This window comes from Thermobia domestica, chromosome 3 (assembly GCF_964235325.1).
Source record: "Thermobia domestica chromosome 3, izTheDome1.hap1.1, whole genome shotgun sequence".
NCBI lineage: Eukaryota > Metazoa > Arthropoda > Insecta > Zygentoma > Lepismatidae > Thermobia > Thermobia domestica.
The window spans coordinates 59,304,678-59,329,499 of record NC_137456.1 but is presented as its reverse complement, the minus strand read 5'-3'; the positions used below and the strand labels follow the sequence as shown (position 1 = coordinate 59,329,499).

General features: G+C 38.0%; 1 protein-coding gene across 2 annotated transcripts in view; it reads left to right on the top strand.

Annotated features, from left to right (window-relative positions):
• Positions 1 to 24,822, top strand: part of LOC145680415 (glutamate receptor ionotropic, NMDA 2B-like) — an 868,333-nt gene that overhangs the window by 645,324 nt on the left and 198,187 nt on the right. For both annotated transcript variants that reach the window (XM_081750925.1, XM_081750926.1), the window contains exon 8: positions 2,659 to 2,882. In XM_081750925.1, the coding sequence (XP_081607051.1) occupies positions 2,659 to 2,882 (224 nt within the window). The remainder of the gene's footprint in view (positions 1 to 2,658; positions 2,883 to 24,822) is intronic.

Below are 24,822 nucleotides of genomic sequence, written 5' to 3'. Positions count from 1 at the left end.
TTGAACAAGGCGGGCTTTGTGTGCAAAAACAACATTTGCGGGAAGCGCTACTCTTCTGCTTCCACCTTAAGAAATCTGCTGCAGAAAGCTGTCGTTTGCTAGTGGAGGCGTATGGAGAGCATGCTCTATCGGAAACAACGTGTAGAGAGTGGCTTTGACAATTCAAAAACAATGATTTTGACTTGAGCGACAAAGTGCGTGCAAGATGGGGACTACTGGAACAAGATTCATCTCTCAGACGCTTAAACAGCCGTCTTAAACTCTAAATGTGGACAAATCAACTATTAGTAAACGTTTAAAATCAATCGGAATGATCCAGAAAATGGGAAACTGGGTGCCACATGAATTGACGGAAAGAGATACTGCGAAATGTTTAACCATTTGTGAAGTGCTGCTTCAAAGACATAAACGGAAGTCGTTTTTGCAACGCATTGTAATCGGCGATGAAAAGTGGATTCATTACGACAATCCCAAGAGCAGAAAATCATGGGTGAGACTCGGAGAATCATCAACATCAACACCAAAACTGGACATTCATGGAAAGAAAATCATACTTGCATTTGGTGGGATCAAGTCGGTGTGGTTTTATTATGAGCTGCTTCCACCGGGTCAAGCGAGGAATGCTGATCGTTACCGAATACAATTATTGCATCTGAATCAAGCACTTTAAGAAAAACGACCGAAGTATGCCCAGAGACACGACAAAGTGATTCTGCTCCATGACAATGCCAGACTACGTGTTGCAAATGTAGTGAAAGAAACCTTTGAGGGATTGCGATGGGATGTCTTACCCCACCCGCCATATTAACCAGACGTCGCCCCTTCCGACTACTATTTGTTTCGATCCATGCAGCATGACCTTTCTGACCAACACTTCAGAAATATCGAAGACATCCAAAACTGGCCCGACGGGTGGATTGCCTCACAGGAACACGCATTTTTCTATCGCGGAATTCATTTATTACCCAAATACTGGGAAAAGGTTGTAGCTGCCGAGAGACAGTACTTTCAGTAGAAGGTATTGTTCTGTTCTTGTGGAATGACAACTTATCATAGGTATGAAAAACAGCGGGAATTAATTCAAGCACCCAATATGATGATAAAATACTTTATACACCTCCCGGAACAACGTCCGTTTTGATTTAAATAGATAGAAAAATATACAATGAAATATTTCATATGAAATTCGAGCTATATTTCACGCACGCATCAACTCTTACGAGACGTACAAAAGTAGGTTCAATTTGACTTCTAATAATAGCTCTGGTATAAACAGCATACTGTTTCCATGGGTGAAGTTTAGGAGACCAACTGTCCCTGTAGCCAACCTGATACTTAAAAATAACCAAACAGGAACTTTCACATTTTCATTTTTGGCCACGTGTTAGGCATTTCGTACCACTGTGCTTCGGTGCGAGCGGTCCCGAGTTCGATTCCCGGTGGGAGCACTCGGTCGAAGAAGAGTGTAAAGATCTTTTTCAGACCATTTTCTGGTTTTCCTCATTCACACCAAGCAAATGCCGGCGTGGTACGTAACTTATAGGTCCCAGGCCGCTTCTACAATCGTTTCTCCCTTCTCTTTCCCCGGACGTCATCCCTCATACGTGAAAGACTAATATGACCATAAATGCCCTTAAACGAATTAAACATTAACAATAATAATAGCAAAAATATAAAATAAAGTCAACAACAAGAAACAACAAAACGGGACTTAGCAGCAATCCGACAACACAGCACTTTCAGGAGATGTTCTCCGTATTACAGGAGAGACGATACTGACAAAATTTCATGGAACGGGGTTGATGACAGGGACACACCATCATGTACTATTGGGTAGTGACAAACTTGACGACTCCTCGCAATTATTATAACTACGTTCCCAAATGCATTTAAGATTGTTCAGACTTTTGTCTGTGGCGCGCTCACAAACAACAGACAACACTGTATTCGGTGTCAGTGTTTCTTCCAGACATGAAATGAAATGAAATGAAAATTTTAAGTTTTACGTCTCACGCTCATGCCGGTTAGGCTAAAGGAGACGGTGATGATAAGCGAAATGGTGGAATAAAGAAAGTAGGAGGAAACGGGAGAACCCCGAGAAAACCCACGAGCACGGTGTTTGTCCACCACAATGTCCACACGGCGCGAGCTGGGATCGAACCAAGGACCCCAAGCACCGGTGGTGAACGCTCTACCATTGAGCCACCGCGCCCCCCTCTTCCAGACATGTTTTTTTTGGAGGTGGCACTTTGCTTTGAGAGTGCCTAATATAATAATAAATAAAATAGTACCAGCAGTGCCCCCCGAATACTACGTGCCCCCCCCCCCCCGGGAACGCTTTTTCTGAAAGAACGACTGTTCGGTGTAAACAAAAACTTATAAAGATACCTCTTTCTCCACTAAAACGTAAATTTTCACAAACGCTTGAACGCGTGTTTTCTACTTTATACCGAGTTGCATCATCCTAAATTGACAACCCCGTAAGATATAGTAATTTTGGCATAACTTTGAATCCTCTCTACCCTTCTTCTTAGGATATGTTCCTTAATCAAAGTAATATAAAAACCCAGCTTGAGATAGATATTTTACATAACTGAGGAAATTACAAATACAGAACTCATTCTTTATATATATAATTATTTTTTTTTCTGATTATAGATTGGCGTTTGGAAATCATGGGAACAAGATGGTTTAGATATCAAGGATATAGTGTGGCCGGGAAATAGCCATACACCCCCACCGGGTGCTCCTGAAAAATTTCACTTGAAGATAACATTTCTGGAAGAACCACCGTACGTAAACGTTGCTCCTCCAGATCCACTTACCGGGAAATGTACTGTCAACAAGGGCGTTCTCTGCCGGAACGACTCTCAACCACATGGGTGAGTAATTTCATGTATTATATGGAAAATGAAAAATCCTCTTATGGTAAGTTATGAAAATTTCATTTAAGAGCTGGCAATATGTAAATACTTTGAAGATTAAAAAAAATAAGTGGTTAAAGTGCAGCTATATTTTCCGGGCTCTTTAGTTGCATTTATTCAGTTAATAATGTACTACTTCGAAAGATTTCAGCCCGTTTATGTATTGGATTGGATTAAATTTGAATTTAACGTCCCGCTCAGCAACGAGACTATATGAGACGTAGACGTACAGCTTAACGTGTGAACCGAACCATATGAGTTCCTGCCGAGAATCGAACATGGGACTCCTAGACCAAAGACGTGTACGCTATGCACATAGTCACGAGGGAAATCGCCCATTTTTGTAGCACAGCGCTAGTATGTTTTTTCTCATAGAGGACTTTGCTGGTTATTTCTCTTAGCGAAGAAAGTTTAAAGATGAAGAAAACATAAGTGATCAGATGTTGAGCTTCATATATATATATTTTTTTAATGCCAATACAGCTTCGTAGTTCATAAAAGATTATTTTCACTTCTTCAGGGCTTTCACTCTCGGTGGGAAGCCATACGGTTGGGAAAGATCCGCCGTTAAGGCTCTTCTAAGATAACAGAGCACTGTGGCTCAGTGGTTGCCTTCCTGCTGGTCAAGTACGTAGCACATGCTCTTTTGGTGTACGGGATTGCGTGTTCGATGCGCGTTGAGAGAGCCTTTGGAATTTAGAGCCTCGATATTTGTGTGTTCTTGTCCTTGTCGTTATTGAATAATCGAGTTAAGTGTAGTAAAAGCATAGCAATTAGGTACTTAATTTACTGAGGCACGTTCGGTAAATCAGTTAACTTTTTTTTTAAAAAAAAAAAAAAAAAGTGGTAGAACTCTTACCTCTGGTACGTGGGGTTCCCTGGTTCGACACCCGGCCAAGGAAGTTTGTGATGAGACAACATCGTGTCTATGAATGTTCTCGGAGATACCCCCATTTCCTTCCACTGCCTCATTCTACCAATTATTCCATTATCATTCATTTGCCTTAATCATCCATCTTCCTTAGTCTAACGAGCATAATCGTGGGACGTTAAACTAAAAGATTTCATTTCATCTCATTTTCTTCTAAGATGACCTCCACATTTTTAAGTTTAGTGAGTAAATAAAAAGCAGTGAAGTATATTAAAAATAATTTTAAAAAGTGAGACAGAAAAATATCATGTAGGGGAAAGCGCTGTACCTTTGAACACCTGTGCTTTTCTCCAATTCAGAGCTATCTAGGTGCAGTTATTAAAATTCATTTGAAAGATTAAATGAAAAAAAAGCACTACAAACGCGTTTGGCTGTTGTTTACTGAGTGTTGTGTCGAGTAATGTTCCTTTTAATTTTTTCACCCCCAAAACGAAGATTTTTTGTAATTACGTTTTGAATTTTGTACTCTTCGGTTTTCACAACTTGTGATATTTATTGGTCCAAACTTGGGGTAGAATCATTGGTGAATACAGTAATATTTTTAGTTTTAACTTCTATTCAATATTTAAGCTAGTGGAGAACTTTGTTTCGTAATGGTGACCCTCTTGTACCTATGAACATTAATGCATCGTGTACCTTTGAAAGATAAATAATACTGTTTAAAGCTACACAATGTAAGTAGTTAAAACAATTGATATATTTTATATAGGTTAGGTTAGGATATAAAGTTATAAATTATAATTTTAAGTAGTTTCTATATATTCGCTTATTATATAACATAATGTTAAGAGTTGTATATGCTCAACTTTATTGTTCACAAGTTTTTGTTAGAACTCTTCAATTTTTAATTTAATTAATAAAAATTTTAATTCTGGGGACCAATAAAAATTTTAATGGTTAATCACCGTTAAAGTCACCGTTACTCGTTCAAAGGTTAACGGATTGACCCCATTAACGAACGAGGCTGAAATTATCGCTTTAGGATCTGTTACATAATATTGACGTAAAAAATTTTACTTTCGTTCAAAATTTTTCGTGTTGAAGTAACGGAAAGACGCAGATCGTCGTTACCTATTAAGATGTTAACGGATTGACTCAATTAATGAATTCAGCCGAAATAATTGCTCTATCTATCTACAACATGAAAAGAAAGGAAAAGAAAGATAGAAAAAACAGAATTCAAAAACTGCCTTTTATTCACGAATTACCTTATTTCCGTGCAAACTAACAGATGGAGGTAATTCACCGTTACCAGTGAATATGTTAACGGATTAACTCAATTAACGAATGAGGCTGAGATAATCGCTTTAGCTATCTATTGTAAAATATAGAATTCAAAAATTTATTTTCGTTCAAGACTTTTCGTGTGCAAGTAACGGAGAGATGGAAATCGCCGTTACCCCTGACGATATTAACGGATTTGCTCCATTAACGAATTCGGCAAAGATAATCATTCTAGCTATCTATTGCGAAAAAGAACTTAAAAATTCGTGTTCGTTCAAGAGTTAACGTATGGAGTAACGGACGGTCGTATTAACATTACAACATTATAACCCCACTTGTGTGAATTGTCTGTCACATATCATACATTAGTTATAATGTTTGAAACAAACCCAACAAGTAAAGGGTCCAAATGGATGAATCGACTTGCGAGATGAGATATAGTGCGCCTGATAGAGGATGTGAAAATATGTGTATGTGCAAAGTTATAGCGGCTAAGTCCCATACGAAACGGAGGGGAGGGAGTCAAAGTTGATGGGAGAAGGGCTATGCTATGTTATAGAAATACTTCACATAAACTGTTGAATCGTAATAGTGAAAGATAGACAATGCAAACGATGGTAATTTCACATATTGACAAAAGAAGAATGGGCAGAGTAGATCACGAATCTCGGCCACAATCTTGAAATCCGCCATTTTGAAATCTTTGATATTTTCTTAAATAGAAGGGTAGTCATGAGGCATATGTGTTAATACTGCGTTTTGATCAGGAATGCAATGCTGCTGTCCATTTTGCCATATCACTAACCGTTGATGAAGTATGGCCCGTTTTATCCTTTTTGGAAACCATCACGAGACATGCTCGAAATGACCACCCAGTGCTACAATGGTGTGTGCCACATGCCTTTTCCACTCCTCATGCACAGCCAGCAATGTCTTTGGACGCAGAGAAGCATATGCATCCGCAATCCGCTGCACGACAGCTGCAATTCCGGAACTTGACGGAGTATACTGTGGGCTAAAGGTAGTCTCACAGGTAGAAATTGAGATCCGGAGATCGTGGTGGCCACTCCACCGTCCGTTCCACATCTCAGAGAACTGTTGATCCAGGTACTCCCCGCAGGCCAAGTCCATAATGGGGAGGTGCTCCATTCTGCTGGAAAAACGTTTGATATGAACCGTCCTCCGACAACAATGACGGCAGGATATCCTCGTCCAGCAACCGTAGGTATAGGTTGGCTTTCAGAATGGGCCAATACCCTCGTGCCAAAAATATCACAACATACAATAACCTGCTGACCATCAACCATCCCTGATGTATCACTCCAATGAGGGTTGTTGCCACTCCAGTAGTAGTAATTGTCTTTGTTTACTTCTCCGTTGACGTAAAAATGAGCCTCGTCGGAGTAGAGCATCGTCAAGGGGAAATCTGGATTGGTTGCCAGTTGCACTGTTGCCCATTCTGCAAACTGCACCCGCCTCGACGATCTGGATCGTCCTCTGTTAGCTGTTGGTGAAACTGGAGTTTGTATGGATGACACTTGTTAGTGAAAAGCATCCTCCGAATGAACGTTCGACTAACTCCACATTCATAGGATAAACGCCGCGTGCTACGTTGGAGGCTTTTACTGAAGGATGCGAGGACAGCGACTGTGGTTTCCTCATCTGTAAAGCTATATAAAAAAAAAAAGACAGCGATTCTTCCAGACCGGGACAGTTCTCTTCGGCACTATATGAAGCAAATTGGCAATAATGTCATAAATGATGTAAAAATATACAAATTGGATATCAAATTTCAATGTAAGTTTTCTCGGCTTGTAGATATGTTTATGTTACCTGTGTTTTCATGATAATCCAGCTTTCAACATACGAGAATCAGTCTCCTAGGTTTCCGTAAGTAATGAAGTGATCCTCCTCTAGGGAAGATGATCCTAAATCTTGCAAATAAATACAGATAACGATCACTGAAGTTCATAATTGACTTTTTGAGAACATGCTGGTTCTAATTGATATATCACATTTCCTTTCCGTTTGAAAATGATACAATTAGGTACCGCCAGGAGCAAATGATGCAATTAGTTACGACTGCAGCCGGCAGGGTCGCTGATATCACTTTCATAGCATAATGGATACAATTTAAATTTCAATTGGGTATATAGAAAGTGGTGCATCAGAGTGATCAGTGATTACTTCTTTCTGTAATTATATTCTGTAAATAAATTAACTTTTAAATACAGGAAGAATGACTAGAGTACAACACTTTTGATAAAATCACATGATGCAAGTTTTACACTCAGTTTTGGTTTCATTATCCATTTTATTTTCTACAAATTCGATGGTGTAATTTCTAATATTTTCGTCTTCTTCTATACTTATAAATACTATAAATTTTATCAAGTGCATTTTGTACAAGAATCTTATAAAATAGAGGATCTGCCCTTACAACAAAATCTTGAAGCCATACGTCACAGTTTCGCCACCCCTACTCTGCCCATTCCGCCCAATAGGATCCAATGTTTTGAGCCAACAATCATGGCAGAAACGAGAGTAGCCAATCAGACCTGCGATGCTCGGATGCTTTTTGGCTTCACCGATTTAATAGGATGAAGATACATATGGGCAGATCCTCTATTTATAACATCCTTGATTTTGTGAATACTAAAGCACAGTGCATTACATATGTTAAAGCACAAGAATGATAAAGAATTTGTATTTAAAATGGTTAATAGAAGGGAGATTTGTTCAAAATTAGCTTAGATATTTCACTTTAACAATCTAAGTAAGCGCGATACCATCTCATGACCTTTCTTGGCATAACCTCTGACTTTCCCAGACAACAAACATTAAACTTAACATTTTATTTTTAAAAAAATTCTCCGAGACGGAGCTGCTGAAAGAGATGTCAGAGTTTATTTATTTTTCTGAAACGGAATAAGACAAAAATTGGTCCTTACATCGTTGGTATTTTATGAACGTCAGAGTGTCTGCCTACTTCTTCTCTCCATGTGGTTTGCTAAGAAGAAGAGCAGCAAACATATGGCGTCACAGAGCAGTCAATTTGGAAATGACTTATCCTTACTTCCAATGTGACTCTCATTAATTCCTTGCGTACGAGTGACATCTATGTGGATATCATGAAAATGTATCCTTTATTAAGGGTTGTATTAATCCTGGAGATGCTGAAATTTGTTAATGGATGCAAGGCAATACTTAGTTCTATTATTTCTCCTTAGATGACTAGCGTACCATTGATATCCTTGTGGATGTCATGAAAACGTATTCTTTATTAAGGGTCGTATTAATCCTGGAGATGCTGAAATTTGTTAGTGGATGCAAGGCAAGACTTAGTTCTATTATTTCTCCTTAGATGACTAGCGTACCATTGATATCCATGTGGATGTCATGAAAACGTATTCTTTATTAAGGGTCGTATTAATCCTGGAGATGCTGAAATTTGTTAGTGGATGCAAGGCAAGACTTAGTTCTATTATTTCTCCTTAGATGACTAGCATACCATTGATATCCATGTGAATGTCATGAAAACGTATCCCTTATTAAGGGCCGTATGAATCTTGGATGTCATGAAAACGTATCCCTTATTAAGGGTTGTATTAATCCTGGAGATGCTGAAATTTGTTAATGGATGCAAGGTAAGACTTAGTTCTCGTATTTCTCCTTAGATGACAGTACCTTATTGACAGAAAGGTAAAAAAAAAAGTGTTGTCTCAGTAGATGGTACTCCTAAAGGAGCATTCAATTAAAAAACACATGTGTTTGTTTTGACGATAAACAATTATCAACTACGAGACCGGAAAAGAAAGAAACTATGTCTTTGATCTCCGGTCAGTGTTGCCAACCTGAAGCAGCATAAAATCCCTTCAGAACATCTGAATTTCCCTCTTTCAGTCCAAATGTTCCAGAATGCAAATAATTGTTTTTATCAATAATGTGAATGTTCTCCTTCTGCCCTATGTAACGGTCTATAGACAGTCTTTTATCAGTACGTGAAACCGGTATTACATCATGCACATGGGAAAATGACGCCTGGGACGCAAAGGGTTAATAATACTTATCATATGAGAGAACAACTTGAACCACCGTCTATTAACTACGAGTAAATAACGTTTTAGCATTATAATTTACATTGCTTAATTTTTCACGTATGATTAGATTCATTGTCACTTGTTTTTTGTAAATGCCAAAGGATTCTAATTTTAAGAGCGTCTACCTATGAAGAATCACGAGGTATTTGTGAAGCTTCTCGGAAAATAAATTTCCTTAAATAATCCCTTCACAAACTTTCTTTAAAGGCAGACACAAACAGTGTTTCTTGCTTGTTACGAGAAAAAAAAAAGTAGTTCCGTCGTTGTGATGACTTCATTGAATATTCAAACAAACGTTTCAGAAACTTGGAAAGGAAACTTTGAAATGCGGCGGCAGGAAATTGCCTACCAAAATAATGTTAATGAAATTTTTCACTCTGCCTTCTTTTTTTCTTTTTAACAAAGGTCCACCTAGATTCTTGAATTCACTTGAATAATAATAGATTTCGCAGCAGTGCCAAGTTTCTTTACTTCTTGTTTGCACTAAGTTTTGTGTAATTGGGAAGCATTTACATCTTTCACGTTTGAGTTAAAATGAAAGTTTGCTTTTCTCTTCTTCAATTGGTATAATACCTTTCTTTTCGGCTTTAGGTAGAATATCACTAAAAAATGGAATTATTCTGTTGTCTCTTTGTACTGTTCGGATAACCGTGTATATTAAACTTTCTTATATTGTGTTGTTTAATGTCCAACGATTGTGCACCGAAGTTAAAGGAGACACTGATGATGAGATAGTGGAATAAAGAAAATGAGATGAACGGAAAAATTCTAACAAAAAACTTAACTCAGAATGTTTTTCCACCACAGAGCCCACTTGGCGCAAACTGAGATCAAAACATAATCCCACATCCCACAAATAGGAGGACATGGCTCTAAAATGGCCAATAGAAGTTGTATTATAAGTTCAGATTGCCGACTAAACCCTGCTCTTTTTTTCTTTTCTTTTCTTTCCTTTTTGACTATTTTTATGTCTGTGTTTTCTGACCCGCATGGCAGGTTCTAGCCGGCTTACCCCAACGTAGCTAGGTGGAGCTACTAAACCAATGGAGCAGGAGTAAGGTGCCGAGACCGGTGGTACGGTCCTGTAATCAGTTTTCTTGAGTACAAGATAGTGGGGTGAGGAACGGTTTCTACAATGAGGGCTATGTGCCTTCGACGATGCTTCTTTCTGTGAATTAATCAACTGCTTTGGATTTAACCCTTCCATTACCATATTTTTCGGGGCGAATAACATTAGAATTTAATTACTCTGTATTTTAAACATGTAGCTCGGAAAAGTAACATTACGCAACAAACTGACCCCTCGTTTTTTCTTTGAATTGTTAGAGGAATGGTGTATGTGTGTTCCACGTGTATTTTTGCTTAGAATGTGTACGTTTGTCCCAGTGGTAATGAAAATATTCGAACAGCCTATATTTACACTTATATACAGGGTGTTTCAAAACAACACCGACAACGTTTGGGAGGTGATTCCTGACACCAAGATAAGACAAGAAGTATAGACCAACCTAGGTACACAAATGCTTCCTTCCGGAGATATAGGCTGCCGAAATCATGAAAAATTGAACTTTAAAGGTCCATAGTTCCAAAAGTTTGGGACCAAACGTAGTCGGGTCAAGACTTCACTTAGGAACTAGTATGTGCCCTATCCAAACATCCATGTTTCAGAATCCGGTGGTACTTCCGCAACAATTTTTATAGAGATAGTAGGTGAGTATTTCAAATTATATACCCGTAGGCAAACTCCCTCTATAAAAGCTGTTGCGTGAGTACCTTACGATTCTAAAACATAGGTTTTTGGATAGGGCACATATTAGTTCCTAAGTGAAGTCTTGAACCGATTTCAGTAGGTCCCATACTTTTGGAGCTATGCACCTTTAAAGTTCAATTTTTCATGATTTCGGCAGCCTATAACTCCGAAAGGAAGCATTTGTGCGCCCAAGTTGGTCTATATATTTTGTCTTATCTTGATGTCAGGAATCACCTCCCAAACGTTCTCGGTGTTGTTTCGAAACACCCTGTATATTGGTCTAAAAATTCTCGCAATATGATTATAATTACAGAAGTTTGACAAGTCGCTGACTTAATCTAATGACAATCACTTTATCGTTTTGTTCAATCAATGTAGTCTTGTATGAGGCATTTGTTCAATTAAGAATCAATCCTCATACAGGTGAGAATATGTGAAACAGGTTTTGCCACTGGGTGGCATACATATGTCCCAGTAGTAAAGTAAGGATTAAGCCTCGATCATGGTTCAGAGCTCACGCCAAGGGCGGCACCACATTGATCAGAGGCAGGACAGCCAAGCCACGGCAGAGAGAGAGAGAGAGAGTCAGAAGAGGATGAGGAGAAAGACAGAGAGAGAGACAAAGGCCTAAGTGCATTGAGCATGAGCCTCAATCGCAATGTTGTAAGGCCTTTGTGTTCGAGTAAATATGTAGTCCCTTGTTGCACTGGCCAGAGTACTGCACCAGTGTCTGGCTGTCCTGTCCTCTGGTTGATGGACAGCCGGCCTAATAGTTCGTAACAATCTTTATAACGCTGCTGTTCAGTAAGGCATCGAAACACAAAATCTCAAAATTCAGATTGGCCTGTTTCAGATCTCTGAGTTTCAAAATCTGAATATTAAGATATGGAAAATGTAATGAAATCTTTGAGTTTTACGTCCCACGATTATGTCAGCTAGGCTAAAGGAGACGGTGATGATGAGAAATTAATACATTGGTAGAATGAATAAAGTGAGGAGAAGCAGGAGAACCCTGAGAAAACCCATGAACACGGTAGTTATTTACCACAAAGTGCATTTGGAGCGAGCTGGGATCGATCAGGGACCCTATACACCAGAGGTGAATGCTTTACCATTGAGCCAATGTGCCCCATTAAGATATAAAGTAGAAATATAGGCCATGATTCCTGATTACGTAGGGATAAAATACAAATCCTTAGCTAGGATTTGGCCGGGGAGGCTGTCTCTCCTAAATCTTTCAACTACGTATTTGTTGATATGTATGGATGAACATTAGCTGAACTCAAATCAGCCCCCGTAAAGATGATCTCGGAACCCCCCTGTCCTAGTATTCTGGTTACGGGCCTAATACAACATAAACAAGAACTTGTGTAAACATGGATTTATCACTTGAACACGTTCATTAATATTGCTTCGAAATAAAACACACTAATTTCCGATAATGACAGAGAATCTGAATCTTTACGGCATTTTAAAATCAAATCCTTTTCCTTTCATGTATAAATTTAGAAACATTCGAGTCGAAAAGAAAAATGTTCTATGTTGAAATCTATGGGATATACCTTCTAAAGCGGTTATAGAAAGTATAAAATCAATACCGTCCGCCATCGCTAGTAGTTCATTTGTCATAAATTGAGAACTAGGAAGCATTTTGTTAGTCAGCTACTGTCTTCATTTTACCGTTGCAATCACCTATATAAACACCATTTATCAACGTTGTCTTTCACCCTCTTCTTCTTGTGTTAAGTGCACAAAAAGTCCCTGGTGCAATTCAAAAACCTTTCAAATTAACGTCCGAGTTTTATGCCATTTAGGCTAAGGGAGACGGATGATTAAAGCAGGTGAAGTTTAACTGGAGAATCGGCGGAATGATAATGTGGGAGAAAATGGAAATATCTCTTTAAAATCCACCACAAGGTTACTTGTCCGGGGATCGAACCAGGGACCCCACGTACAACAAGTAGGCGCTCCAACACTGAGCGACCATGCTCCCTTTTGGAATTCAAGTCTTACGAAGAGAAAGGCGATAAAAATAATGTAACACTTATCTAGAAAGCCAATAGTCTCCATCATTAACAATTGCCGGTCTCCAGCGCTCATGCATCTCGAAGAAATTGACCAGTGCGTAGATCGTTTGTACAGGGTACGGAACTATTGTTTTCGTACGGTACAGTCCGCAGCAAAAAAGAAGAAGAAGAAAAAACTGCAACATGAGCATATAAGTTTATTGTGAAACTATGCCTAACAGAGCAGGGAATCAACATAACGTCTAAGTGGCACAAATCACGCCACGAGAAACCTCGGCGTCCTCCCCTGCACACTTATTTTGGAGCAAAAGACTTTGTCGTTTCACAATAAACTTATATGCTCATGTTGCAGGTTTTTTTGCTGCGGACTGTACAATGTCCGGGTCAGTATTTTTTAACCAAGTGTGATAATTGGGTCACGGGTGAGTCTCGCAACATATAACCTCACGTTGTTCTGAAGCACAATACAAAAATAATGACTTCCATATAGCTGTTGAATATGATTATTAAATATTATTCAATACTAGTTTCTGTAGATGGAAATAATCACCTGTTATTGGACAAATGTTTTAACATCTAGAAAGAAATTCTGCGTTTAGTTGCTGCAGCCACGCCTCTCCATCGTAGTCCAGCCTGGAACAAAACAACAGACGACGATAACTTGTAGACCAAAAGTTGATTTCTTTTTTTAAATTTAAGATGTCACAATCAACACTTTCTAGATCCCTGGTTGCCGTCTTCCTATGCCAGTGGTGTATTGTAATGCGAGGGTTGCTACGGGAATGTTGGATCTCCAGTGAATTTCTCAGTGGTCGACGTAGCTAATAAACATAATAAGAGTTCAGTGAAGGTAGACACGAACGAAGCATTTCAACCACCATTATCATCCCAGGTGAGCGTTTACTTTTTGGCTCACATACGTGATTTATTTTAGCCAGGGAACTTCACATCGGATTCACAACATCGATAGTCAGCTGCATGCTCAATAATACAATAACTGAGTGCATCCCTCCACTATAAACATCACCGTGACTAAAACAAAACAGATTCGACCCAGGCCCGTATCCAGGCGGGTCTAGGGGGTCGGGCCGACCTAAATTTTTGCTGTCCCCCCGAAAATTTTCACAGTAGGCTTGCAAATGAACTATAATATGGTGATAGACTATAATATAGTTGATCGCCCTCCCCCTAGCTTCAGCCACCCTACATTTTTGGGCTGGCTACCGGCCTGATTCGACCTGAGTCGTGTTTTCTTCAACCAAGTACTCTATTCTCTTTCCAGCCTTAGAAAAAAGTAGATGTAAACAAACCTACCTGACTACCTGTCGGTCGATGACCAGTGATTGGTTGTTGTTCTCACTGCACTAGTATCCTACCGCAATATAATTCCTAGTAAAATAATAATTTCAAATAAAGATACCTGAATTTATTCTTTATTTTGTGATAAGAAACCCTCGTAAATGTAATATTTAACAACAGATGTAGCTTTATTTTAACCTCACCCAACTTGGACATATACTAATTACTGCGCATGTGTATGCGTTCGCGTGCCGACTCCGCACATTTGAAATTGTAGAATACAGAGTTTCATGGCGACAATGAGTGACAATAATCCATCTTCGTCTCATTCTATAAAACACAAAAGAGGACAACAGGAACAGAGACAATCTCGTTTATATAAGGATTCAAGAAAATACATATTTCCAGCATAGCAGTAGTTAGTGTTAGCGCGTTAATTATTTTAACAACCAACCGTAGCCTTACACTTCGGAAATTATGCGACGACAGTAAGCTAGCAGACGATCTTGCTGTTCAGTCTCTCGCTACTGAAGCACGTGTGAGCCGCGGAGTAATACATTTCGCTTTGTTTACGTCTACTTTGTTCTAAGGCTGGAAAGACTTTAGTTGAATCTTTCATTTCCTCAGCTTGAGTTGCGCACGAAACAAACCGACACAGAATTTTCACTCCAAGATAGAACTCTTTCAATAGAAAGAGAAACGTTTTTCGAGACGAAACAGCCCGATTTCCCTTCTCACGGGCAACTTGATTTACATCTCGTCTCGTTTTTGAGACGAGAAAATTAAAACAAGCCGAGAAATTTCACGAGTCTTGTATACAGGAGTGTCGTCGAGTTTGGTCTTAGATTTCAAACACTGTTCTAATGTTACATAATTCCTAGTAAAAATCTGTAAATTGACGAAGTTTTTGTGATTTAGGATTTAGATTTATGGGCTTTCGGCATCTCTGGCCATTTAGCCCGTTACGTATGAGGGATGAAGTCCCTCGGCGACCACAATATCCGGGGAAAGGGAAGGAAGGAAGCGGCCTGGGACCTATACGTTAGGTACTACCTCGGCATTTGCCTAGTGTGAATGAGGAAAATCCAGGAAAACCTCATTCAGTATGGCTGGTCTGAATAAGCTTTTTACAGTTTTTCGACCGAGTGCCCTCACCGGGAATGGAACCCGGGACCGCTCGCACCGAAGGCGAGAGCGTTAGCGACTTCGCTACGCGGGTTCACTGTAAATTAATGAAGTGATTGTACGAACACCATGAAGAGCATTTAACAACTTTTAAAAATGCCCAAGCCAATACACAAACTAATCCAGTAATAAAGATGGTTTAAATGCTATTATATCACATTCTTCCTGGACCTCTCATGACACGCAAAGATTCTGGTAACTTGTAGATAAAATTAAGAAAAATATCATAGTTTAAATGTTAAAACTGAGAAAAATATCAGGGTTTAAATGTTAAAATTGAGAAAAATATCAGGATTTAAATGTTAAAATTGAAAAAAATATCAGGGTTTAAATGTTAAAATTGAGAAAAATATCAGGGTTTAAATGTTAAAATTGAGAAAAATATCAGGATTTAAATGTTGACCATAAATTGACAAAACGACAGAAATTTTGAGACGAGGCAAGCTTTTTGAGAATGTTGACAAGACGAGCTTCTATAAAATTTACGAGCCAAGACGAGAAAACCTTATGCCCCCATGAATTTATCTATAGTTACATTTCCTCTCTTTTTATTTCTAGTTATGGGCATACGTTTATTTTCTCATTCATAGCAGCTGAAACATACCTGTTGTCGTATGTTTTGAAGCATACCTTTCAACAAAAGAATATATTATAACACACGATTAACTGTCTGGTCATGCATTCACTTTTTATTTCTGTTTGAAATTTTATAAAGCCGCTTTGTTATTGTAAATACATGAGTTCCTTTTGGCTGATTAATAAAGCGTATCACGTCCTTTATTGCATTCTTCTCTATAATTGTTTCATACAAAAGTTGGCTGGCTGCAAATATTCTGTGTTAAGAATAATCAAAGGGAATGTAGTATGTAAATATTGTTAAAATATTTCTTGTGATCATTTAATTGAAGGAACAAACTTGTTTTCCATCTTAAAAAAAAAAAAAAAAAAAAAAAAAAAAGATTCGAAATCATTCAAAGTCCATAATGTTAAAATGACGTAAAACGACTAATATTTCGAAGCATGGTACAAAATCGAGACTACCGGCTTAACATACATTGTTGTGTGATCATACAGGGTGGTTCAAAAGTTTTTCATAAAATGAATTCGAAAGTCATAATAGATTTATTAGGAACTATCTGAAATTCCCGTTTTTTTTATTTTCCACACGGGGAGAATAGGTTTGAATATTTGGAAAATATTTGAACCTATTCCCCCACTTCGGATACGCATATAAATGAAAGTATAAAGATGAACCTCGCAAAGAAAAGGAAATGGTATTCATTTTTGAAACCCTTACCTATTTAGGACATACCATTTAATCCAAGTGACATTATAAGAAATCTGGTTTGAGATAGGAAATAGGCCTAACTATGTTCTAAAATTTCATTTGAAAGTGTTTCAATCATTTTTACGTGATGCAATTCGAACATCAGACACAAGGTTAAGGAGAGACCTAACGGCTCGAGTGAAACCTTAGCACCGCAACTAAAGTGGGTTCACTGCATCATACACAGAGGAGCTTTAGCAACGGGGCGTATGTCTGAGGACTTGAAATCTGTTCTGGATAAAGTTACAAAGAGCTAATTTCATTAAATCAGGTTCTCTAAGTTCCTATCTTTTCACAGATCTATGAGAAGAAATTGGCAGTGAACACACGCGATTTTCCTTACATACTGAAATACTTTGGTAGTCAAGAGGTAAAATCTTACTTCGCTTTTTTGAGCTGCTTGACGAAGTGCATTGGTTTCTTTTAGACAGGCTACATTCATTTTCAGACTAGAAATTGTGTAATTTTGATTCGTTGTGTAAAGTTGCCTATTTGGTAGATATTTTCTCCTGTCTCAACGATCTTAACTTAAGCCTGAAAGTAAGAAATGACAGTGGTGTCTTTAAAAAGAGGACTATTGAGAAAAAGTTAAAAGTAAGGAAATTAGATGGCAACACTGAATTTCCAAATTTCCTTCAATAACTTTCCTTCCAAAGACACCACTGTCACATGTTGCATACCGTTGGAAAGGCAATTCCATTACCTTTCAAATCCGTTATGTCTCACATCTGTAGAATAGATACAGGGTGAGTAATAAGCAACATGAAGTCAAAAACGGTTCACAACCTGTAGCTCTCAAACCGTTGAGATTAGGAACCATGTTCGTATGATTTTTTTTTTTTTTGCTTAGAATCACCCATACCACCCTTTTTTCCGAAGTATTGCCCCTTCCTCCTGGAACACCCTTTATATATTAAATTAATTTCTTTATGTTTTGCTTTTAATTTATTTTCACTTATACCATAAAATTGAGAGAGATTGAAGCAAATAAAATCATTATCTTGAACTAAAATATCATACTTGACTAATGCAAGGCTGTACAGTGTACTAAGATGTGGTTATAAAATATTCCTCCGTTGTTGTGAAAGGATATGACAATCAACTTAATTTGCACTGTTTGCATCGTCTAGGCAGGGATCTAGGGGGATGCATCTACAGTTGAATAGAGCGTTACACATTGGCCAACGTCCGTAACTTCTTCCTAATAAATGACTGTTTTCAACTAATAAACTGACAGACAAACTTCCATTAGCGTTTTATTTCTTACTTAAAAAGATGCTAAAACTAAACTTTGTTCAGAGCTAAGAGCCTGGCATTAGTAAAGTAAAAGTAAACTTTGTTCAGAACTAGGAGCCTGGCATTAGTAAAGTAAAAGTAAACTTTGTTCAGAGCTAGGAGCCTGGCATTAGTAAAGTAAAAGTAAACTTTGTTCAGAGCTAGGAGCCTGGTATTAGTAAAGTAAAAGTAAACTTTGTTCAGAGCTAGGAGCCTGGTATTAGTAAAGTAAAAGTAAACTTTGTTCAGAGCTAGGAGCCTGGTATTAGTAAAGTAAAAGTAAACTTTGCTCAGAGCTAGGAGCCTGGCATTAGTAAAGTAAAAGTAAAACTTTGTTCAGAGCTAGGAGCCTGGTATTAGTAAAGTAAAAGTAAACTTTGTTCAGAGCTAGGAGCCTGGAATTAGAGTGTAACATTTTATAGCATCACACTTGGTAGGCCTTACTGGGCTAATGGTTAGCATGTACTAAGAAGTCATGCAGGAATTGTAAAAGTGAAGTTAAGAAATACATTGGTTTAATGAAGTATATTGGCCAACCAACAATTTGCCTCATTTATCCATAGCATTTCTCATGGAAGCCTACTAGGCTAATGGTCAGCATGTTTGGAAATTGTAAAAATAAAGTTGAGAAATATGTTGGTTTAAAAGTAGTATATCGGCCAACTAACAATTTATTCATAGTATCACACTTGGTAGGCCCTACTAGGTTAATAGTCAACATGTTTGGGAATCGGGAATTGCAAAGATTAAGTTGAGGAATACGTTGGTTAAACATAATATATTGGCCAACCAGTTATTTGCCGTCATTTTTATTCAATTCGAATAGTGGTGGGCACAAAAGCTACTTCTTTGGCTTTCGATTTTTAAGAAAAATCCAAACTGGTTTTTAAAAGCTTTCAAACAACTGGCTTTGAAAAAAAATCGATTTTCTATAGAAAGCTGTTTCGGTGAAAACCGTTTCGCTTTCTATCACAAAGCGATTTTGATTTTAAGACCGGTTTTTCTACAAATCGGATTTCGGTATTCATTAATAAGAGTTTCGCCCATTTCTAACTTCGAACTCACGCTTCTAATCATAATAGTGGTTTCTTCGTAAGGATGTTATATTGGTGTAGGATATTAAAGTAGTAATAACTCTGTCATATAAGATCAATGCACATGGCATCTTGAATAATAGGTTAAAAGAAGAAGAGAATTAAGTTGAGTTGCTATCTGTTTCTTTGTTTCGATATTTCGGTGTTAAGAGCCTGCCTTACTAAAATTAATGCAAAATGTACCTTTTTTCTTTAGCCTGAAGTGAAAGGAGATAATGAAATGCAACTTATCACAATCATAGATAATGTTATTCCACAGCAGAAAATATGAACCTGAAGGTTTTTCAATGTTGCCATTCATTACTTTTTAAATAACAGTTGTATTTAGTTTGTAGTAAACAAAATAGTTTAACATACAGTTATTAAAATTAAATAATAATGTTACATAAAAAGTAATTCACAGGATACCAAAACAACATGATACGTAATCAAATACAGTTGAATTCGTTCCTCTGGTTGCTGTCTTAACTTAGATTTTGGGGAAATTGTTATTCTGGCAACACTGTAATTTCTGTGGATGACAATGTATTCTCTATACCATCCCACAACCAAATCCCAGTGGCGAATCTAGAAGGTTAAAACTGGAGAGGTGACAGCTAGAACCCAGAAACTTTCAAAAACGTATAAATAATAGATTAAATTATTTTTATAACTCAAAAACTGATGGGCCTAAATTCTCCGCCTCTGGGCTAGACCCGCCAATACCAAATCCGGACTTCTCAATTGAAATATGCTGTAACAATACTTGATTGCTTATTTGTTGAACATTGATCACAACAAGAAAATGAAAATTTACGGTGGTTGGAGAAGTTTCAAACGGGGTTCATAATTTCCTTAGCTATCCCTATCTACAAGCATCCGTAAGATATACGTATTTTCTGAAAGAAAGAAAAAAAAAGTTACTCGAATATTTACATGTACATCGCTTTCATTTCTTCCCTGACTTTCTTGGACGGATGTTTAATTATGTTTACGCGGAAACTGCCTACTACTCATCCATGTCTGTAGTAAACGAAACAATCTTTTAATTTCCGGATTCCACGAAATAGATTGGTTATATTCAGGGGTAAAAGTGGATCTGAAAAGATTAGGGGACGGTGGGTAAAGGCATGACGTCCCGCCGTTCCCCTGTCTATCTTTGCCCATTGTAATATTTAGAAACTGGAGGACGCCATACATATTTTTTGGAGATGAAAGGATGGAGTCTCCCCGCGTTTCCCCTCACTTTTACCCCCTGGTTATAGTTTCATAGCTATCGCTCAAATAATATGTTTTATTATTATTTGTTTGTATTATGTACGAACAAACATTCATATCCGCCCTTTCCTTTCCCTTTACTCTTCCTTGTTACTATGGATATAAACCTTTTCTTCTATGTGAACCAAAGTCAGCATCAGATGATTTTCTGGGAATCACCTTCATTCGTAAAAGGGTTCGCAAAGATACTCTAGTTCAGTGTTTCTCAAAGAGTGGGTCGCGACCCATTGGTGAAGAAACACATGTTGTGAAGTACTCTTCAGAAAATGAAAATTGGAAGCGTTTGTTAATGAGGTGAAGAGTAAGTGGTTACTCAGAGCCCGGCCCTGTTGCACAGTCAGTAGAGATGCTGGGTTAAGGGTTGCAAGAGAGTGAGTGAATCAAAATCTGTCACGGGGTAGGGTATTGCACCGGGAATAGTGTTAACTTTGTGTTACCTTCCTATGGAAACACTTTAACCCTCTTTGCGCATGCGTACTATTTCGTATGATACAGTTATTGAAAAAGAATGTCAATGTGGATTGGAATAAATGTACGTGGGCCACAGCGTACTTTTATTATTTAATGTGGGTCACAGTAACAACAAGTTTGAGAACCACTGTTTTAGTGTCATTGTCGTGAAGTTTTCGAGTAGTGTCTTCTATTTTTAAAAATAGGCCTACTTAAAAAAAATATTCGACGAACCGACGAACCCACATTACAGTAATACTTTTCATAAAATGTGGTTTTGAAGAACGGTTATTTTGTTGTAATGCGCTTTTTTTTTTGTTTTGTTTTGTTTCTTCAGGACTAACCGCTCAGGCGCTGAGCCAGTAGTTTAAACCTCCGTAGCTCGGCTCCTAGTTACCCTACAGAGATGATTTATGTGTCTATCTCTTGATAAAAGATGAAAATTTCCAACGGTTTGCATTTCATTCACATCGGAGGTCCCACAGCGGAAGTGTTGGGGAAAATTTTGGATGCTTTTAGTTCTCCCTCCCCTCAGAATTTTTTGGGGGAACTTATCCCTAATTGTCACAGAGCTATAAGCCATACCTTGTTGGAAAGCTTATGTTAGAAGGGGTACTAGGGCCGCCAACGTAAAGGTCTACGATTTTCTTGAAATTCCTGTCCGTTCTGAAAAGGTTAGCAATACTGACTGTCCGTGTGTCCGTTCCTCTAGGATACAAAAATAGGAATCTTAAGAACTGATTGATGCATCAATATCAAATTTTCCCAGGATCCAGAGGGTCAAAACATAGAAATCGAGTCCATTGATGGAGGTGATACTGAAACCGAAAGTGAAAGTAGAATTTAACCATTTCCGGTTTTAACTCCTGAAATCGATTAAACGACCTAATAATACATTTCATCTTCATTCTTAATGCTTTACTAGAACCGGAAGTGATAGAAATTCATTACAAGTTCCAGCTTCAAATTTGATCCACATAGAGCAAAAATGATAAGAGATACCGAGATGCGCGTTTTTTAAAAATCGATTTAATGTTTAAAAAAATGAGTACCATCTTTATGATAACCGTCTACTCAAATCGAAAATGGCAAAAGTTAACATCTTTCGGTTATAATGTTGCTCACTATTGAAGTAAAAAACGGTAATAGATAGCGAGAAATAGTTCTCAGCAAATCAATTAAGCGTCCTAAGAATATATTCTTCCATTTCCTCCCTAATCCCTCTACTAAAAACCAGAAGTCATAGAAATATACTGCAACTTCCGGTTCCATATTAATTGAAAAAATATCACGCCAATACAAAACCAAATTCTGTCACGTTATGTACACGTGATACTGCTACTTGTTACATATTTACGAATAGGCAATATTCTTGCTAATTTGTCTATTTTTTAAAAATAAAAAAATGAAATATTTAAGTTTTACGTCCCACGATTATGCCGGTTAGGCTAAAGGAGACGGTGATGCACAAAAATTACTAAATAAAGGTAGTAAATATCACGGAACATTGTAGATAGAAATTCTACATAGCCGAATCCAGTACTATTGTATTACGGTATCTTTAAGAATAATAAAAATTATATATATTTTTATTATTCTTAAAGTGTGAGTGTGTGTGTGTTTGTCTGTCATCAGCTTTTCGCATAGGAATGAATGGCATGTCCTTAGCTACCAAATACTGAACACGGATAGACCTTTAGCAAATCTAATCGCCTACGAAAATCTTTTTTTTTTATTTTTCGATTTTCGGCTTGGATGTTCCATGGGGATAGAAATGTGTCCGTATTTTTGGATGCTTTTTTAAAGAACACCTGTCCTGTGCGCAACTACTACTAGATTTTAGTGTTGTGGGCTTACATAACGACATAGAATAAATACCTTGGGAAACAGAATGGTTGTGGGGTTATTCTTTAAGAGTATTTCTCTTTCTCTGTTTGTACGCAGGTTCTGAATTAAGATCCGGCAAAGACAGGAGGCACGGTGGCTCAGTGGTCGAGCACTCACTTCCGGTGCGAGGGGATTCTCAGGCTATGTGAGTTTTTGATGGACAAGACCATGTTCTTCGTGAGTTTTTTCAGAGTTCTTCCGTTTCTTCCGACACTATCATTACATCAATTCCTTTCATAAAACTGACCAACAAAAGAACACGTTTTTTATGTCTTAAAACTCTATTATATGAACCTAACAGTATTTCTAGCCCCGATTTAAGATCAGTTTCCAGTTTTGTTCCCGTCAGTCCCAGTTTTGATGTGATGTGTATGGGGGGCCGCGGTGGCTCAGTGGTAGAGCGTTCACCTCTGGTGCTTGGGGTCCCGGGTTCGATCCCAGCCCCCGCCAAGTGAACTTTGTAGTGGACAAACACCGTGTTCGTGGGTTTTCTCGGGGTTCTCCCGTTTCCTCCCACTATTCATTCCACCATTTCATTCATTAATCATCATCACCGTCTCCTTTAGTCTAACCGGCATAACCGTGGGACGTAAAACTGAAAGATTTCCAGTTTTGATGTGACAGAGGAAAGAAATGTGTGCTACTATTTATGTAACTTATCCGTGCATGAAGATGCAGTTGCAATAAAAGCCTGCTTGAAACTTGTATCTAAAATATTTTAATATATGATTTTCGCATGCATTTGGCTTCCAGAACATCCCTCGGCAAGTTCAGGTATAATCAGCTGTCATGGAGAGACTTAACTTTCCGTGGTAACGTTACTTCATTTCCTCAGTAGCCCGATGAAACCACTCAATGCTCGTCACTCACAGCGCCAAGTTTGCGGAGAGGAAATCTACGTGTGAATCAATAAGTGTATTATAAGACTCATGTTGCTCTCCAATTATTGATATACAAGTAATAGGTCAGACACAACATCGTAGAAATTATCGGGTCTTTGATTCCCCAAAATGAATCTCTCCTATTTTTTGTGAATGCCAACCATGCTTTCTTCCTCGATATAATTAAGCTTGTCAGTGAGCTTTTCATCATGGAACATTCACCGATCTGAGGGTCCACAAAAATACACTCACCCTCTGATTTAAGCATCTCTAATCTTAGGAAATTTAGGCCTATTTCTCAAATATTGTCATGCTTTTTGATGAAACTCTTAATAAGACCGAGCATTATGTGTATAGCGGTAGAAATACTTTTGTAGGTTCAACTGGAGGAAAATGAATGACGTTTTCATCCTTGAAGTTCCTTTATTTGCATTTGCATAGTACCATGTATATATATACCTGTAGAGAGAAAGAGTTTGTCCGGAAAGTAATAAGACTAGGTCCAGGAAATAAATTTTATTGATCCAATTGGTACAACTTGTTAAAAATCTTCGAAGTACTCTCCTTAACTATTGATACACTGCTGCCAGCTCGATTTCTACGCAGCATACACCTCCTAAAAGTCAGCTCCTGACAACCTCTTCAGAATACAAGTCGTTGCTACTTGGATGGAAAATACACCATTAAAACGGCGACTTTTCAATCTTCTTTTGAGCTTTGAGAATGGAAAATTGTCCACTGGGCCCATGTCTGGTCTGTATGGTGGATGCTGTAACGTTGCAACGCCAATTCTAAGCAGTAATGACGTCACAACGAATGCGGTGTGATTCGTAGTTTTATCGTGATGGAGGATCTAGCATTTGATAATCTCAATCGGACTCGATTGACTCTGTCTCGCAGGCGTTTGAGGACTTCCATGTAGTAAGTCGCACTGATAGTCTTCCCTTCAGGCAGAAATTCATTGCGTACCACCTCTTTCCTTAGCCTGGACTTGGACTTTCTTGACTTTCTGGAGCGCGTAGATTCCTTGATGCACCACTCTGAACTTTGGCGCTTTCTTTCAAGGTCATATCGGAACAACCATATTTTGTCGCCTATTACGTTGTGTAAAAGGTTCGGTTCCCTCTCCACTTGCTTCAACATTTGATGGGAAGTGTAAAGTTTTTTTTTTTGTTTGTTTGTTTGTTTTTTTTTTTTTTTTTGTTTTGTTT